Here is a 16,996-nt window from a genome sequence, read left to right on the forward strand (position 1 = left end):
CAGGTTAAATAAATCCTGTCAGACAGAACTGCACTGGTGCATTGATTTGGTCCTCTCCTGATGGGTCTCCAAAGTATGATTGGCTCTGGGGTAGGGTTGCCATCCTTTCTTGAAAAAAATACCGTCCTTCCTATATTTTACGCATTTCCCCTATTAGTAACATTGGGATCAAGCTTAATTTTTACTGGCCAGGCCAGTAAAATACCAGGCAGGTGGCAACCCTAATCTGGCGCCAAATGAATTGATACGCCCAGTCCTATGGCAACACAGTTTGAGAAGAAAGCTCTTCCCATGTGTGCCCAGTTTTAGGTTCATATACAATTAGGAGCATTGACATGGCATGTGAGTTTACATATTTTGGCCACATAAAGTGTGGTATTCACACATTTATCTGGGTATATTTATACATGCTGAACTAATGCCCTAGAAATGTTTTTCTTACCCTACAGGTAAAGCAATATAAGCCTAACTCCCAATGTGTCCCCTTGCCAGTAGTGTTAAAGATGTTACTTTCAAATGTTAGGGGCAGATTTACTAAGGGTCGAATATCGAGGGTTAATTAACCCTCGAAATTCATCTAGGAACTAAAATCGTTCGACTTCGAATATCGAAGTCGAACGATTTAGCGCTAATCCTACGATCGAACGATTATTCGTTCGATCGAACGATTAAATCCTTCGAATCGAATGATTCGAAGGATTTTAATACAACGATCGAAGAAATATCCTTCGATCAAAAAAATTCAGGCAAGCCTATGGGGACCTTCCCCATAGGCTAACATTGACTTTATTGACTTCGGTAGCTTTTAGCTGCCGAAGTAGGGGGTCGAAGTTTTTCTTAAAGAGACAGTACTTCGATTATCGAATGGTCGAATAGTCGAACGATTTTTAGTTCGAATCGTTCGAGTCGTAGTCGAAGGTCGAAGTAGCCCATTCGATGGTCGAAGTAGCCCAAAAAACACTTCGAAATTCGAATCCTTCACTCGAGCTTTGTAAATGTGCCCCCTAGTGTTCACTTTTACATGTAATCTCTTAAAGTAATTCACCTGTACTGATTATGTCCTTGACTCCTTCTCCTTATGGGTGTGTTTTTATTTAATAGATACCCTTTGAGTGGAGGCTAAGGCCAAATCTCAAATCCATACTGCAATACTTCTTCATATCATCAAAAGAGACAAACACATTGACAGCCGACAGAACCCATAGATCACTCCCCCAAAGCATTGCAAGAGCTGCTTCTCCATGATACGTTATTTTATGTACAAAAAACACATTTCCCCAATAATAACGTCTATTTAGTTTATGGCACACACATACGTCTCTAAGTACCAGCGAAATATTTATCTCCCAACAATTTTTTGCTATTTTTTTCACTTCAGACGTGTATCTAGAAAGAAACATAAATATAACTTTAAAAAAATCCCGGAAGTGACGCACTCCCAAGAACGCGCTACGTCAGCTCAGTCCTCCATTTTTAGCAGAATTTGAATTGCGCGGCTTGGGCTCTACTTCCTGGAAGCATGATGGCTGCTGCTTTCTCCATGGAGCCTATGGGTGAGTGGTGGGTTGGTGCGGCTCGTGCTACCGTGGTGGCGAGAGCAAGGGACAATGAGAACTGAGGTGGAAGTAGTTCCAGTTCCATACACAGTACAGTCTGTAGTTAGCGTGTGTCCCTCCTACTGCAGTGCACGCGTGACTGATGCTGCTACCCCGTGCTTGGCTGTGATACCGGCGAGCTGAGCGGTGAAATGTTGCAGCCGCGGGTGATTAACTTCTGGAGCTGCTCTGATTACATGTCTTATTAGTGTCTAACCCCTTGTTTGAGGAACGGTGCTTAACTTCAGCCACAGTGTGAGGGGGACTGTGTGGATAGAACTTAGTTAAGAAATGTTTCTCTGTATTTTACCCGAGCGTCAGAGGGACTATATGCGGGGGTGTTAGTAAATACTCCACTGCAGAGGTGAACAAATTCTAACCAACAGCTGAGCCTTCTTGTTTAATAAAAGCTGAAGGGAGCGGTTAGACAACGCGTCATAGAATGGCCAATTCTAAGCAACTTTTCAATTGGTCTTCATTCATTTTTTCTATAGTTCTATTAATTATTTGCCTTCCTCTTCTGACTGTTTCCAACTTTCAAATGGGGGTCACTGACCCCATCTCAAAACAAATGCTCTGTAAGGCTACAAATGTATTGTTATTGCTACTTTTTATTCACCTTTGTATTCAGACCTCTTTTATTCATATTCCAGTCTCATTGAAATTGGTGCATGGTTACTAGGGTAACTTGGACCCTAGTAACCAGATTGCTGAAATTGCAAACTGGAGAGCTGCTGAATGAAAGCCAAATAACTCAAAAACGACAAATAATAAAAAATCAAAACCAATTGCAAATTGTCTCAGAATATCCCAATCGACATCACAATACAAGTTCACTCAAAGGTGAACAACCCCTTTAATACATCAGCCAACTGGACATACATCCCCCTTCTGTCAGAAAGTGTGTTTCTAGGTTACTTATGTCAGTACTTCTTGCCAGTAAAAAAAAAAGCCCTGTTAGCCAAACTTTTATAGTGTGACATCCCCCTACTCAGAACATCATAAAACCCAAATATGTATTTTACTTTTGTTTTTAGCTACAACAAGGGTTATGTGGGCCCCCTTCAGTTTTAGCCTTACTTGAGCTGCTCTTGTCTCAGAGGCGACTTGGGCAAAAGCTTCCTTTTTTGATCCCGTAGGCCTCCAGTTGTGTTATAATCCTCTCGCAATAAACCAAACTCTCACTAATGTGGGGATTGGTCATGATCTGGAAAAGAAAGTTCCCATAAATACAGACTGCTTTCTAGGTTTTCCTCATATCATCCTGTACATGAAACCATCAAAACACACAGCCTGGGATTGTCTTAGAACAATGGCATACTAGTTAGTGTTATTTGAGAATGCAGTGCTAAGCATTACTTTGAGATTATGTGCCTTTACTGACATGCATGTGTTGATTCCAATGCAACCCCCGTGTTATAATGTTACCATAAATTCTTTTATCCGCTGCATGCACATAAAAACTGTAGAGGTGCACAGTATTCCGTGCCCCACCATTATTCTTATACTGTATAGCAATCTTGACTTTCTCATCTCCCTTCTGGTGTAAATGCATTTGTTTCATCTGTATCCTAATGCAATATGGCAGGAGCACAAGTCTGAACTAGCATGAAGATGAGAGAGGACATGAATGTGTGCGTGCCCTTCTGAGTAATTTGTCTTTGCTAATTCTGCTTTGGGTGTTTCTACCCAAATGGAACAGGATTAGTTTAAATATTTTTTTGTTATTCTCATGAAACTACTATTGACTGCAATCAAATCAAATTTGGCAATAATGTAGAATAATGGAAAAATTCCATTGCAATAAGGCTTGGCACATAAAACCATGCCAGGTTCTTATGGATTCACAATTTACCGAGTTATGTTATTTCTTGGCTCATGTTATTGTGGGTTATGTTTTTGCAAGTTTCTATTTATGCAGTTATAATGGGGAGTCTGCGGTGCAGGTTAGGTAAATCTGAGGAAGAATTAGGAATAAGAAATGCAGCAGCATTGCTGCTTGCAAGTCTTTAAAAATGACTTTATAGCACTTAATGTTGGAAGGCAAGGTATCGGTGGTTTACATTTTATTTGTTAATGTAATCTTAAATGTCTCCTTCAGCAAGACAAGACAGGTCTGTTAACCTGTTACCTTGTCTCAAAAGTCACAACTTGCAGGGCAGAGAATAGAGCGTGCAGACAGATATCCCTTTCAATAGCTAATACATTTACAAATAACTTTGAAACCATTGAAAAATGTTTAAAGAATGTATACTGGAGAGTTGGTCAAAGTTTAAGTATTTGTAATTTATTGTAAAGGTTTAATCTGTTATTAAATGTAAATAATTTTTCTCTTCTTTATATTGAAGGTGCTGAACCAATGGCACTTGGATCACCAACATCTCCAAAACCCAGTGCTGGTGCCCAGTTCCTGCCTGGCTTTCTACTGGGGGACATACCAACACCAGTAACTCCACAGCCACGTCCATCTTTAGGCATAATGGAAGTGCGGTCACCTTTACATTCAGGTAGTTATGAGACTTATACATTTTTCTTCATCGCAAATTTAACTGACTGTGAATTTTTAACGTTCTACATTCTGACACCTGTGCAAAAGCTGTACTTTCTGAATCCCTATGAACATTCAAATTAAATCTGATGTTCCATCTGTGGTCTATTCGGTGTATCTATAACTCAGCCAGAGTCTCTTTGCTTACTATACTCCCCTGTTTTTCTAAGCATTATGTCCCAGCTCCATGAAATAGTATACTTCTGGACTATTATCCTAGTGTTCAAAAACTGAAATTTCGTTTCTTACATAGCTGTTTTTCTGCATTTAGGTGGCTCACCCCCACAACCCGTACTACCTACTCATAAAGATAAGAGTGGAGCACCACCTGTTAGAAGCATATATGATGACGTTGCAAGTCCGGGTCTTGGTTCGACACCTCGGAATACAAGGAAGATGGTAAATTAACAGCACTAAATCAGAGTGATCTCATTTTCTGAAAAGACAGAAACAGAAAGGACACTAGATTATATCACTTTTAAATGACATGGATTTTTGTCTCAGAAATGAATGAGAACTGTTTTTCTATATCCTTATGCAGGCCAGCTTTTCTGTGTTGCACACTCCACTTTCTGGAGCTATACCATCAAGTCCAGGTGAGATTTATGTATTTTGATTTTTACTTTTTATTGTTTTTGATTTTTACTTTTTATTGTTTTCTAAGTTCTGTTTGCAGCTGAATTTTTTTTTTTAATTTTATATTTTTTGTTATACATTAGTGTGCACAAGCTGTCACACATCTACAGTTGTGTCTACATTTATAATCACAGTGGCACTGATCCTGATGAGTTAGTACAATGTTGATAGCATGCACATTTATTGAGACAAATTGGCCTTGGTGCAGGGGTAACCTTCAGTTTTGGTGGCTAGAAATATGAAGTAATGACATTATTAGAGAGCAGGACAATAGCACGAGTCATCTGTGCGCATTTGTTTTTTATTTATTCACTGGTCTGGAATCATATGTTGTGTGCAGTAGTGATAGGATACCTGTGTAAAGGGCTGTCAAAATTCTAATTTTGCCTTAAGACACTTAGGGGTGTATTTATTAACATTGGAGACAAACATCACAGGTGATGTGGCCCATAGCAATCAATTTGCAATTAGATTTGAACAGTCATCTACAAGTTAGAAAAAAGTAAAGATCTGATTGGTTGCTATGGGGAAAATCACTGATGTTTTTCTCCAGTGTTAATAAAAACATCCCAAGTGTGAATGAGACTGATGAGTGCTTTCTCCTGTCCCACAGAGCTATAAATAACATGATATTCTCCTGTTTACCAGTACAGGGTAATGTTCTAAAAAGAGCAATGCCCAGGTCTAGTAACCTAAGACTAAAGCCACATGGGGGTTGAAGTCAACCTGCTCTAGTCCTGCCTGCACCTGGAAGCATTGTGTTGGCTTGGGTGCAGGCACATGCAGTGGATTTCAGAGTGGGAATGCAAACTAGCAATGGTTCTGGGTGCATGCAGGACAGGAGACTAATGCCTGCATGGGGGCTGACTCTTGGTCTGCATATTTCAGCAGACCAGTTTCAGCCCCCTGTTAGAGGACTAAGTGCTGGTTCTTTTTCAGTCAGTTGGCCCCTCAAACGTTACATCCTTTTTACAAATAAAGTTGTGCTGTTTTGTTATTCTGTTAGAAAAATACTGGAGAGGTTGTCTATTCCTTGTAATACTGAGCACTGGGCAGAAGTGAGAGAAGATGCCGGTGTGTGTGGAGGTGGCAACAAAAAGGATCACATGGTTGACTTTGCAGCCTGCTGGTTCTTTGGCACATGATTCTGAAATTATCTGTATAGCAAATGCTAAAGGTTTTGTACTGTATATAGAGAATACACCAGTTGTTGTAAAACACATGAATTGTTGCCCGTAGACCTAAAGATTCATTCATTTTCTGATTTTTTGTTTTAAAGTTGGAGCAATGTGAATACCTTTTTAGGCTTTATTTAGTGTAAACTGCTTTTTTTTGCTCCCTTTTAGCCTCAGGAATGCCATCCGATATCACGGTCCCCACAACAACAATTTTCTTTATTCAATAGGTCCTGCCCACCCCTACCACAGGCCCTGCCCCCGCGCACCCCCACACTACAGAAAAAAGCCACACAGACATAAGCACTATAAACCCATGTATAAGGATAATTTTCCTTATACACCAGGAGAAAACATTCAGAGCCATGAAAATGCTTTAAAAGGAGAAATCTAAAGCTCTGGGGGTTTCCAAGTGCTAGGCAACCCCCCCGCCCCATGATTGCAATCACTTACCTGATACCCAGGCTTGTATTCTGCCCTTCTTCACACAGGTGCACATACACAGTAGAGTGAAAAGCCAGCTTCTTCTCTGCTGCTCATGTGCTGCACAGGGGTATTGTAGAAAGAAGATTGCTCTGTGGTACTTACTGAAAAGTACACCGGGCTGCTTGGCTAAATAATAGTACCCAGCTACCCAATGCATAGTGCTTACTGTGTCTGCCTTGCCACGGGGAAGCTATATGACATTCCCTGTAAGCTTTTCATCTTTTGAACTTTCTCACTACTCCTCACTATTCCCCTCTCTTAATGTGGTAATTGGGAGTCTGATTTTGAATGATGGTTAAATCCAATATATCTTTTAGGGGGCTCCTTTTACCTAGAATATGTATTCAAGCTCTGTCTATTAAAACCACCAGAAATCCTGTCTGTGCCTTTGGCACAAATTCTGCATGTAATTTGTTAGAGCTAGCTCAAATAACGGATTCCAGTACAAACAAAGTCTAATTGGAAATATACCAAGTCATATTTAAGAATGTAACAATATTGACACGTTTATACGAGTAGATATTTTTTCTCCAATCTCACCTATGTGTTTGTGGACATCCACAGAAGCTCTAGTGATCCAGTGGGCTGATTCTCTCAGGTCAGCCTTTGGTGCTGTGTAAAATGAGTGCACTAATTGTGGGGGTTGAGAATCAAAACCTTGTGCATAATTCTTCAAAACCTAATTCATTTTGCTCGCTCATTCAGCAGTAATATTGAAGAGGCAAAGATCTGCATTGCATGTACTACATTCTAATTGCTCACTTACTTACTAGAAATGGCTTATGCAGAGGGGGTAATTAATGCAAAATACAGATCTATCTGCTGCCTAATGGCCAAACTGGCAGAACATTGATCTCCGTATAACAATAATTGCTAGCAGTTTATATGTCCACTTGGTCTCAGAGATGGAATATGTGGTGTACAGGTATGGGATATGTTATCTGGAAACCTGTTATAATACAACAGTGCCTTGTCTCCAAACTAAGATATCATTAATTCTTATTGGAAGCAAACCAAGCATTTATTTAATGTTTAAAGGATTTTCTTGTAGAGTTAAGGTATGAAGATCCATATTACCGGAAGATCCATATCCCATACCTGTATTAGCAATTACTTTATGAGGTGACAAACTATTTCTAAATTTTGGCAATAATGACTGCGTGTTGCTGAAGTTTTCCAGGTAGTTTTGCTTTTATGTCCTGCTTGTATGAAATGTATTCTTTTGAGTCTCAGTAGATGGCACTGTTGCACCATAAGGTAGTTTAGAAGCTGGCAGTTGGAGGACATTACAGGATCTTTCTGGTACCGTGCAACGTGTAAATGGCTTTGCAATTACGCATGGAAAAAACTTTGAGAATACAGTGTTATGCATTCATTATATATTTAAGTATGTTTAAGTGTTTAGATGTAAAATATTTAGTTGTTTGTTTTATTTAGTTTGTTTTATTTTGTTTTTTCTAAAATATTGCCAATGTTGTAAAATATATCAAGTAACCAAGGGTGCTAGAGCTATTTAAAAAAAAGTTGGGGGACCAAGTTCTTTTATACAGCTTCTAAAGCTGTGAATTCTAATATCTTATTGTTTTAAAGTAGTGAGTTCAATGTTTCTTATAATGGGAACGTTTCAGTGGGGCACGTGATGCAACAAACAGTACTAACCACCAACTGAATATATTAACAGTGAGCACTGCACCCTGCCATCTTCCCCTGCATAATTGCCCCTAGAGATTTGGATTAGGAGATTTGAGAGACTCTCTTTTCAGGTATCAATAGGAGGGATATTGCAAATAAAATCCTGTTTTTTTTTTTTTTATAGTGTTTTCTTTATAATCCATGGGGACTATTTTGCTGAAAGTAGCCACAGTGTTTTATTAGATCCACTGGCCCTTGAACTGCCAGTTTGGAGAAGATTGTGGCTCCATGCATAAATATCTGTTTCTTGTTAGTCTACGACATCTGAAGAAAATGTGGGAATACCGTTTAAAATGTATCTTTATAAACCGTGCATAGTGAAGTTGCTTGAAACATAAATTATTGAAACTCGTGTATTCTAAGAACTTATGTGCCCCTATAATTAAAATATAAATATTTTCTTCGAAGAGTTCCTTGACTTGTACACAAGCACTTGCTGCCTGTCGCCTCTTCCTATTATATGGCCAATCAACGTCACTTATAGTGTTCTTTTACAATAGAAGAAATGTTCTCTTCTGCCAAGATTTACTTAAAACACTCCAGCCTGCTATGTGTAATCTTCTTCACTAGTTTATATCGGTATTTACTGGCAGGAACATATCTTACCATAATGCTTACAAGAATCCCACCTGTATGTGATTCTGTTTAAGAAGTGATCAAGGCAGGCAGGCAGGTTGTAAACATCACAGGAAGATGTGAATGTTTCCTTTCGGTAAACTGTCGTTCTCTCAATAACCCAAGTTTGTCAGGAAAAAGATTAAAGGTAGCTCTGTAAACAGGGACACAGCAGCCTACAAGATTTATCACATTCCAAATTTAAACCTAAGCCAGTTTGGGAGCAGTTCAGGCAAGGGATGCTTCAGTGTTTAATAGCACAGCAATATTTTAATGAAGAAAAATAGGTGCAGCAGCAATGCTCTCATCATATGCTAAACAATGAAGAGGAAGGTGATTTTTAAAAGTGTAGACTTATTAAAAAATTATATTCCAAAAAATCATTATGGGTAAAAGTTACCATTTTGTCCTAGCTTTTAGCTGCATTTTAACCCGATAAATCCTGTTCTTGGCAACTAAGACTGTTTAGTCTGTCAGGAAGCTTCTAGCTCCCCTCCTGAAATGCATCATTGCCCAAATGTCATACCTTACTGCACTGCTGTTTCCAAAATAATGCTTAGAGAACCCTTGGACTCCCATCCCCAGGGTCTGCTTCCAGTGTGGATACTTGGGTCAATGTACACAGCCCATTAAATGAAGGCGGCTGCTGCTATATCAAAAATAATGCAGAGGATACCCTTAGAATTCCTCCCACTCCCCTTTAGGGTCAGGTATAGCTAACCTCATTTACGAGGCGTTCATCATAGTGGAACTGAAAGTTATCCAGCAGTACATGTGCTAGTCATATTTAACAAAACATGTAAAATGACGTTACATTGCAGGTGTGCAGGCTCCATTTCATTTAGTTATTTCCTTCAGTTCAGCTAATGAAGCACTTGCATCATAGTAATTTTTTAGATTGTTTCCACAAGGGATGCACCAAATCCAATATTTGGGATTCGGCGAATCTTTGAAAGTTTTGTCCGAATACCGAACTGAATCTGGATCCTCTGAGGGAGAGGGATAAGGATTGCATAGTGCTTCCTTATCCTTGTTTTGTGACGAAAAGTGATTTTAAGGATTCAGTTTGGCCAGGCACAAGGCTTCTGCTGTAAAGGGCTAAATACCGAACCAAATCCTGGATTTTGTGCATCCCTAGTTTCCACAATATCTTTTAATTCTCGGACATTTTATTCATACTTTACTATTGGAATGTTGCCTCTTTTCATCCCTTACATGTCTTTCTGTATGTAACATTATGCAATGTCTTTGAATAGCTGTCTTTAGTCCTGCAACCATTGGGCAAAGCAGAAAAAACACCCTATCCCCTGCTCAGATGGATCCCTTTTATACTCAAGGTGATGCCCTGACTTCCGATGACCAGTTGGATGATACCTGGGTGACTGTGTTTGGGTAAGTGTGTTACTTTTTAAATATATCCATTTCAAGTCTTAGAATGTTCATGTCAGTTAGAAATCCAAACACATTGTGTGGATTGGGCTTTGCAGTACCAGAAGTATGTCAGTGTTGTGACAGTAAAGGTCCATGCTTATGAATGTAACTCTCATAGCTACATAGCTTTCTGATCTTGGTGTGCGAGAGAGAGGTTATATAGCAAGCAGCACAGCATTTTCTTTCAATCTTTCAATAGTAGCCAACGGATGCCTGATTTCAAATAGCCGAGCAGTAAATACTACCAGATTGTTTTTTTTTTTTTTTGTTTTTTTTATGGCTTCTTTCATTAGATAATTCCCATAGTCCTTTACCTGCTCAGGAGGCTAGACGCACATTTTGAAATATGAAGATCAGAACTTATACTGTTGTCAGAGGGTCAGGTCCCTTTAGGCAATACAGCCAGACTGGTTCAAAAAATATAAAAAAGCTTGTGCAGTAAGCATTTCCTATTGCATTGCAATTGTATGCCGTTTCTTTTACAGGCTATGCACAATGTAGATTGTTGTTCCTGTTCTACTATGGCCACATGTATGTATTGCTAGCTAATCTGAGCTGGGCATGACCCTAGAACAATGACCTTTAGATCAAGTGGTTTGTTATACAATTCTAAACGGATAAATATTCATTCATTTTTTGTTTTGAAGAATCTGACGCATTTTTTATAGCGATTTGCCCCTTCATTTCTCCTACAGATCTTTTCTGAGCCTTTTGATTTAACCAGTCACATTGTACAATATTTTCAGGTTTCCACAAGCTTCTGCTTCTTATATTTTACTACAGTTTGCACAGTATGGGAACATCATAAAGCACGTGGTAAGCATATTTATAAATATTTTTACAATCTACTATCAGAGCATATGTCAGATCTTAACGGACATGTCTGTTTCACAGATGTCAAACAATGGCAACTGGATGCATATACAATATCAGTCAAAATTACAGGCCAGAAAAGCACTGAGTAAAGATGGAAGGATATTTGGAGAAAGCATAATGATTGGAGTAAAACCTTGCATAGATAAGGTAAGAATTATAAAAACTTAAAAAAACCTATATGTCTGGTGGGTTGTAGTTATTTTACTATTTCTGTGTATTTACCCACTTCATCTATTTGCTAGAGCTGTATATGCTGTTGTAGCAGTTGTATACCATTGCTGTTGCAATCAGAAATTCTTATTTACAGACCAATGCAAATGTATCACCAGTTAAAGCAAATATTGCTTTTCTTTTCTAATTTTCCTCATCTACTTTTCAGTATGCGCATTTTTCCTGCTGCTTACCAGAGGGTAAAACCTATGGTCAGTGCACTTTTTTTCTTCTGTAGCTAAGCAATGTGTACAGCGCTTGGAATAAAAATTGGAAATGGCAGCATGCTCTGCATGAGTTGCATTGTGCAGAAATATAAGACAACATGCTGAAAATATTCCTCTGTATGGCAACATTAAGGTGACAAAAAACGTGAACATTGGGGCATTTTTTTTTTTTTTTTGTAAAAGGCAATAGGCTTTCCTTAAAGGAAAACTATACCCCCAAAATGAACACTTAAGCAATAGATAGTTCATATCATATTAAGTGGCATATTAAAGAATCTTACCAAACTGGAATATATATTTAAGTAGATATTGCCCTTTTACATCTCTTGCCTTGAGCCACCATTTCTTGATGGTCTGTGTGCTGCCTCAGAGATCACCTGACCAGAAATACTACAACTCTAACGGTAACAGGAAGAAGTGTGGAAGCAAAAGACACAACTGTGTCTGTTAATTGGCTCATGTGACCTAACATGTATGGTTTGTTGGTATGTTTGTGAGTACAGTGAATCCTACGATCCCAGGGGGCGGCCCTTATTTTTTAAAATGGCAATTTTCAATTAATGATTACCCAATGGCACATACTACTAGAAAAGTATATTATTATGAAAATGATTTATTTACATGAAGCAGGGTTTTACATATGAGCTGTTTTATGCAATATCTTTTTATAGAGACCTACATTGTTTGGGGGGTATAGTTTTCCTTTAACCAACATTAGTTCTTAGGAAATGCATGATCCCTCAAAAAAAAAATAATGGATTCCAGAAAAGTAATCCTACAGCAGTGCCCGTCAAGTACTTAACAGCAAGCGCTACTATCCACAGAGGTAAGCATTTAAAGGGGCAGTATACACCCATTTTAACATCCGTTCGGTTAACTGTTATTCTAATGAATCTTCCTGTTTGCCCTAATTACCTCAAAATTTTGAGTGATTTGAAGAGTAGACGAATGTGTATGTGCAGCACAATTCCTATTCACTCATTTTGTGTTCGATAAAGGGTGGGGGGGGGTATATTGTCCCTTTAAGGTTTGCATTGAGTACTTCATCCCACAGATTAAATATTCTGGATGCTGTCCCTGAACAACAACTGTTGCCTAACAGCAATCACTTGTCATACAGTTAAAGAAAAAAAAAAAAAAAAGAAGCTAATTCTTGGAAATCACCTTTTATTAACTTTGAACTTGTGAACGTTAAAATTGACTGGATCTTCTGTAACGAGAAGCTGACCCATGTCCAATCAAATAAGAGAACAAGCTTTTTATAAAATCTGTCAACTGTGTATTCCGTACAGATTTCAGGGTGCTCTGTCTAGCAGCCTACTTCTTTATAATAGGTTTTGAGATATCCTACTAAGGATGCACCGAATTCACTACTTTGGATTCGGCCAAACCCCCGAATCCTTCGCAAAAGATTCGGGCAAATACGGAACCAACTCCTAATTTGCATATGTAAATTAGGGGTGGAAGGGGAACATTTTTTTCCTGTCTTAATTTGCATGTGCAAATTTGGATTCAGTTCGCCCGGCAGAAGGATTTAGCTGAATCCTAGATTCGGTGCATTCCTATATCCTATAGAGGCTTCTAAATGAGTGGAATAAAGAATGCAATAACATTTGTAGTTTAGAGAGGTAACTTTATTTTGGCATGTTTTTCTTTTACCCTTCAGAGATCAGAGTCTAAGGCCTGTCACATAATTACAATTGCATATGATTATTCTTTAAGACATAATACATATTACTGGTGCGCATACTGGAAATGACCAGAACATATGGGAAAATATGTAAAAATCAGCCAAACATTTTCAGTATTCAGTCCATACGACCATAGCACACTGACAAACAGGTTTCTGTTGCGTTTCAAGTGTTTTATTGGCTCATTACAGTAGAAAAAGGCAACGTTTCGGGCCGCACAGGGCCCTTTATCAAGGCTTGATAAAGGGCCCTGTGCGGCCCGAAACGTTGCCTTTTTCTACTGTAATGAGCCAATAAAACACTTGAAACGCAACAGAAACCTGTTTGTCAGTGTGCTATGGTCGTATGGACTGAATATATGATTTCAACCCATGGCAGAGAGGGTAATTGACCACTAAGCACCTGGTCTGACGAGACGGAACACAGAGGTTGAGCACTTCATTATCGTGTGAAACATTTTCAGTATAACATTCTGCGGATGTGTGACTGCCACTGTTTAGCTTACATGTATCTTTATTATGTGTTTGTCTTATGGGTTTGAAACTATTTTTCTATTATATTTAACTGATTTTATTATAAGGGTGTAACGTTCACATGCCTTCTCTTACGCAGAGTGTAATGGAAGCCACTGAAAAAGTGTCAACACCTTCTGTGTCATCAGTTTTCACACCACCAGTAAAGAGCATAAGGACTCCTACACAATCTGTTGGTACTCCAAGAGCCGCATCCATGAGACCCCTTGCTGCTACTTATAGAACACCCACTAGTGCCGATTATCAGGTAGTACTTTACTTGTTGAAAATATCATGTTATACGGTATATAGAGATCTGGGATGTTTTTGTTTTAAAAACACTTCTACTTTCCCTACTATTGCGCATCTCAAAAGTTTGGTAAATCCTCCATCCCAGTGAAATGTCATAGAAATTAATGAGTTTGTGCTGATGTGTTCTACCTGCTGTTAGGCTGGGCATTAAGTGGTTTGTGTGCTGGGGCTGGTTGAGAGAGGGGTTTTGCCAACAACTATTCACACACATCTGCTATTCTCTCCCAGCATCCTCCAACTTCTTTTCTCCACCTCTAAGCATCTTCAGAGACATCTATTTAAAGGGATACTGTCATGGGAAAAAATTTTTTTCAAAATGAATCAATTAATAGTGCTGCTCCAGCAGAATTCTGCACTGAAATCCATTTCTCAAAAGAGCAAACATGTTTTTAAATTCAATTTTGAAATCTGACATTGGGCTAGACATATTGTCAATTTCCCAGCTGCCCTAAGTCATGTGACTTGTGCTCTGATAAACTTCAATCACTCTTTACTGCTGTACTGCAAGTTGGAGTGATATCACTCCCCTCCCCCCAGCAGCCAAACAAAAGAACAATGGGAAGGTAACCAGATAACAGCTCCTTAACATAAGATAACAGCTGCCTGGTAGATCTAAGAACAGCACTCAATAGTTAGAAGCCATGTCCTACTGAGACACATTCAGTTACACTGAGAAGGAAAAACAGCAGCCTGCCAGAAAGCATTTCTCTACTAAAGTGCAGGCACAAGTCACATGACCAGGGGCAGCTGGGAAATTGACCATGTCTAGCCCCATGTCAGATTTCAAAATTGAATATAAAAAATCTGTTTGCTCTTTTGAGAAATGGATTTCAGTGCATAATTCTGCTGGAGCAGCACTATTAACTGATGCGTTTTGAAAATAACATGTTTTCCCATGACAGGATCCCTTTAAGGCACAAACCGTTTTAGAATGCTGAAAAAGGGAGAGAATAATTAAAATGTGTGTATGGGATATGCGAGTTTATCATGTAACGAATATTAACTTTAAAGAAGAAAGTTGGTAGTTTAATGTAAAGAACAATTTAAATCTGTTACAATGTGTTTTTTTTATGTTACAAAGTACTATCCTTTTCTACAGAGCAAGTCTTAAAATTAATCCATACATTTTATAACCCAGTGCAAATACAAGATAATTAAGCTGCTGCCAATCTATTGCTAACGAGGTCTGATGTTCTGTGTAGGGACATCACAGGTACATATGTGTCTTTAGTGATAGTTCTTCTGTAGCTTTGTAGTACAGTAGATGTCCTTTAATGAGAAAGATATACAGTACATATAAACAGAGATTATCAACCACATGACTTTTTGGTTAAATGCCAAAATATAACATTACTATTTATTTTTTTATTTATTTTTTAAGGTTGTGTCTGATAAACCAGCTCCACGAAAGGATGAAAGCATTGTATCGAAAGCAATGGAGTATATGTTTGGCTGGTAGCATTTTCTCTTCGTCTTCTACTCCACATGCTGCCAAGGTCTTTGGTTAGTTATATAACCATAAATGACAGATCTATGAATTTTGCCTAACAATCCTATGCTGCAATGCATTTATGAAAGTAAATGCACCAAAAAATCATGAACTTTGGCTTGTACACTGCTTTTCATGTATAAATGTTTAGACAATATCTTGTATGTATCATACTTCACTACAAAATAATGAGGTCTTTCCTTGGAACATGTCAAAACTCTCTCCAAGACTTACACACACGATAACATCCATTTCCTTAATATCCAAATTCCTTTTAATGTGCTTCTTGGTCCCAGGCTGGTTGCCAATGCACCATATGGTGTTCAATTAAGGGAACTTATGTGACCAGCCTTTATCATTCTTTTATTGTTTATGGCCATTTATCTAAATGATTTTAAGTTTGTTTGGAAAATGTCTCATTTCACACAAATGTCTTCTATTGTCATCTTTTAATGTTTTAACCTGTTTCCAAATAAATTGTATTTTGCTATTTACATCAAATTAATTGGAAATGGTATTTTCCAAAATAGTCGTGTTTGAATCTTTGTATGTTCAACATCTTTGCACACAAGCTTTTATCCTCCGTCTTAGTCAGTGTTTTTTTTTTTTCCCTCTGGAAGATTGAGTCCCATTTATTAAACCTCGATTTTTTTTTTTTTTTTTTTTCCTGGTCGAGATTTTTAGGGGGAAACCCGAATTTTCGTGGAAAAATAAAAACTTGAATTTTAGCGATGTATAATATCCTCAAGCTGCTAAAAATCCGCAAAATACTCCATTAACTTGCTCTTTTTTGACATTATCTGGCAAATAACACTTGTCTAAAATGTGTGCCCTTGTCACTCCTTTTACAAGTAAAATTAATAATCTGCGCTGGATAATCAGACAAAAAAGTTTTCGCAGTGAAAATTAGATAGTCGAGTTTTCGCAGCATCAAACGTACAATACTATTCAACACTGTATTTTGTACCATCGTGATGTTGCTCAGATTTTTTTCTTGAAAAATTATGGATAAACAAGTTCAGTTCGTGGAAGGGAGTTTGGTCGACTTTGTTTTCATAAAAAACGGATTAATTCAGGTTTTGGTAAATAACTCCCTAAAGTGTTTTGTCTCTGCATTGCATTCTCATCAAAAAAGAAATTACACCTAAAATTAAACTTTCATACTTTATAACAGACTTTGCTTGAGCTGTATAATTTTGCAATAAAAAGTATTTGCCTGATGCAAATAGTTCCTCTAAAGGGGGCTTCCATATTTGTGCATCAGTAGTCTGTTCGCATTAGAAACCATTTTTATTGAAAGAATGATTTTAAGACCACTCCCAGATTGCTACGTTTTTAGGCTTGGAATCTGACAGCTGCTGAACAAAAAAGTGTGTATACACTGTAATACAAAAAAAAAAAAACCAATAGCAAATTGGTGTAGAAGTCTTGTCTATGCCATAACTTCTACGCCAGAAGTTTAATGTCTCTAGCTCAGTTACTTGAAATCAATGGATATACT

The 16,996-nt window shown here is 38.1% G+C and overlaps 1 protein-coding gene across 1 annotated transcript; it reads left to right on the plus strand.

The window, feature by feature from the left end:
• Positions 1 to 1,437: 1,437 nt before the first annotated feature.
• nup35.L (nucleoporin 35kDa L homeolog) lies at positions 1,438 to 15,996 on the plus strand. The gene is given in 9 exon segments (NM_001086287.1): positions 1,438 to 1,553; positions 3,944 to 4,102; positions 4,415 to 4,542; positions 4,685 to 4,739; positions 10,004 to 10,139; positions 10,925 to 10,994; positions 11,073 to 11,201; positions 13,795 to 13,962; positions 15,388 to 15,996. Coding segments are annotated over 9 exon segments (957 nt in total). The 5' UTR covers positions 1,438 to 1,519; the 3' UTR covers positions 15,466 to 15,996.
• The last annotated feature ends 1,000 nt before the right edge of the window (positions 15,997 to 16,996 follow it).

This window comes from Xenopus laevis, chromosome 9_10L, assembly GCF_017654675.1.
Source record: "Xenopus laevis strain J_2021 chromosome 9_10L, Xenopus_laevis_v10.1, whole genome shotgun sequence".
Taxonomy (NCBI): Eukaryota; Metazoa; Chordata; class Amphibia; order Anura; family Pipidae; genus Xenopus; species Xenopus laevis.